General features: G+C 40.9%; 1 protein-coding gene across 1 annotated transcript; it reads right to left on the bottom strand.

Moving 5' to 3' along the window:
* Nucleotides 1–313: 313 nt before the first annotated feature.
* Nucleotides 314–610, bottom strand: LOC306670929 (large ribosomal subunit protein eL42-like; the record flags this gene model as incomplete). Its single annotated transcript, XM_079155970.1, has 1 exon — nt 314–610. One exon carries the CDS (start codon nt 608–610, stop codon nt 314–316), a length of 297 nt encoding a protein of 98 aa, XP_079012096.1.
* Nucleotides 611–1,190: the final 580 nt, after the last annotated feature.

Raw genomic sequence — 1,190 nt, 5'->3', positions numbered from 1 at the left:
ATATGTGAAGGATTGGTTCCAGTGCCCCATCCTTTGTACCTTTGCCATTTTCCCCAGTTCAGCAAATGGGAGGAATAATGCTATGAGACAACATTTCCTGGGCACCTACCAAGCACCAGGTGCTGTGCTGTGTTATGGGCATTACCTCATTTGATCATTGCAGTTGCCCCATGAATTAGGTACTAGTGTCCAATTGCCAGGTGAGGAAAGGAAACCAGTGCTTACTATCTCTCTCTCTCTCTCTCTCTCTCTCTCTCTGAAGATAACCCCAACATTTTATCATCTTTATAACAAAACAAATAAACAATGAAGCTTAGAGCTGGATCACTTGACCCTTTCTCTTCTTATCTCCTCCCAGTTCAAAATGCTTGCCTCTCTTAATAGACAGTATTCTCTTAGATCTGCAGTTGGGCTCAACACACTCAAGCCTCAGCACAACCTTCTTCATAGTTTTAGCCTTTTTCCTGAAAATTGGCCCTCCACAGCCACTGTTTCCCTCATAAGCTACTTTCCCTGTGTGTACAGAGAATCCTTGCTGCGTCACTTTATGGGGTTGGCGTTTGCCACACTTCTTACAGAATGTCTGGCAGGTCTTAGGAGGGTTCACCATGTTTGTGGAAGTATTATTAGCAAGGAAAGAAAAAAGTATGGCTGGAATTGGAAGTATCCCAACACCTGCTTGATGTCACCTTCTAAAAGGTCTGTAACTAAGATTTGTCACATTCAAGATGTAAACATAAATCTGTCTGGATCCAAAGTTTATTGCTCCCTTTGTCACATCACAACTTTTCTGGAAAGAGTTTTGCAAAAGGGAAGCTTCACAGAAATGAAACCATGGGGTAATTCGGTGTTGGTACCTTGGTCAGATGGCTCATTCGCATAAGACAGAAGAGAAAAAAAAATCTGTCTTGTACATTATGCTGATTTAATTGTCCAGGTGAGTGTATATTTCTTTGTGAGTCTGGCTCTTTCTTCTCTCTAATCTGTTTAAAAGTAACACAGAGAACTTATTTCTCCCCACTATTTCCATCCTTTCATGATTCCTTCCATGATTTTTCTCTTGGGGTAAAGGAGCAGATTGAAAACTGTGGTTATATATGTAACCATTAAAATAGATGTTCTGCCTATAAAAATGAAGTTGTGCCAGGGTCTAATAAGTTATGTGCTAACATGCTGGTTCCCCAGACTAC

This window comes from Sciurus vulgaris (assembly GCF_902686455.1).
Source record: "Sciurus vulgaris genome assembly, chromosome: 1".
Lineage (NCBI taxonomy): Eukaryota > Metazoa > Chordata > Mammalia > Rodentia > Sciuridae > Sciurus > Sciurus vulgaris.
This window is presented reverse-complemented; position numbering and strand designations above follow the sequence as displayed.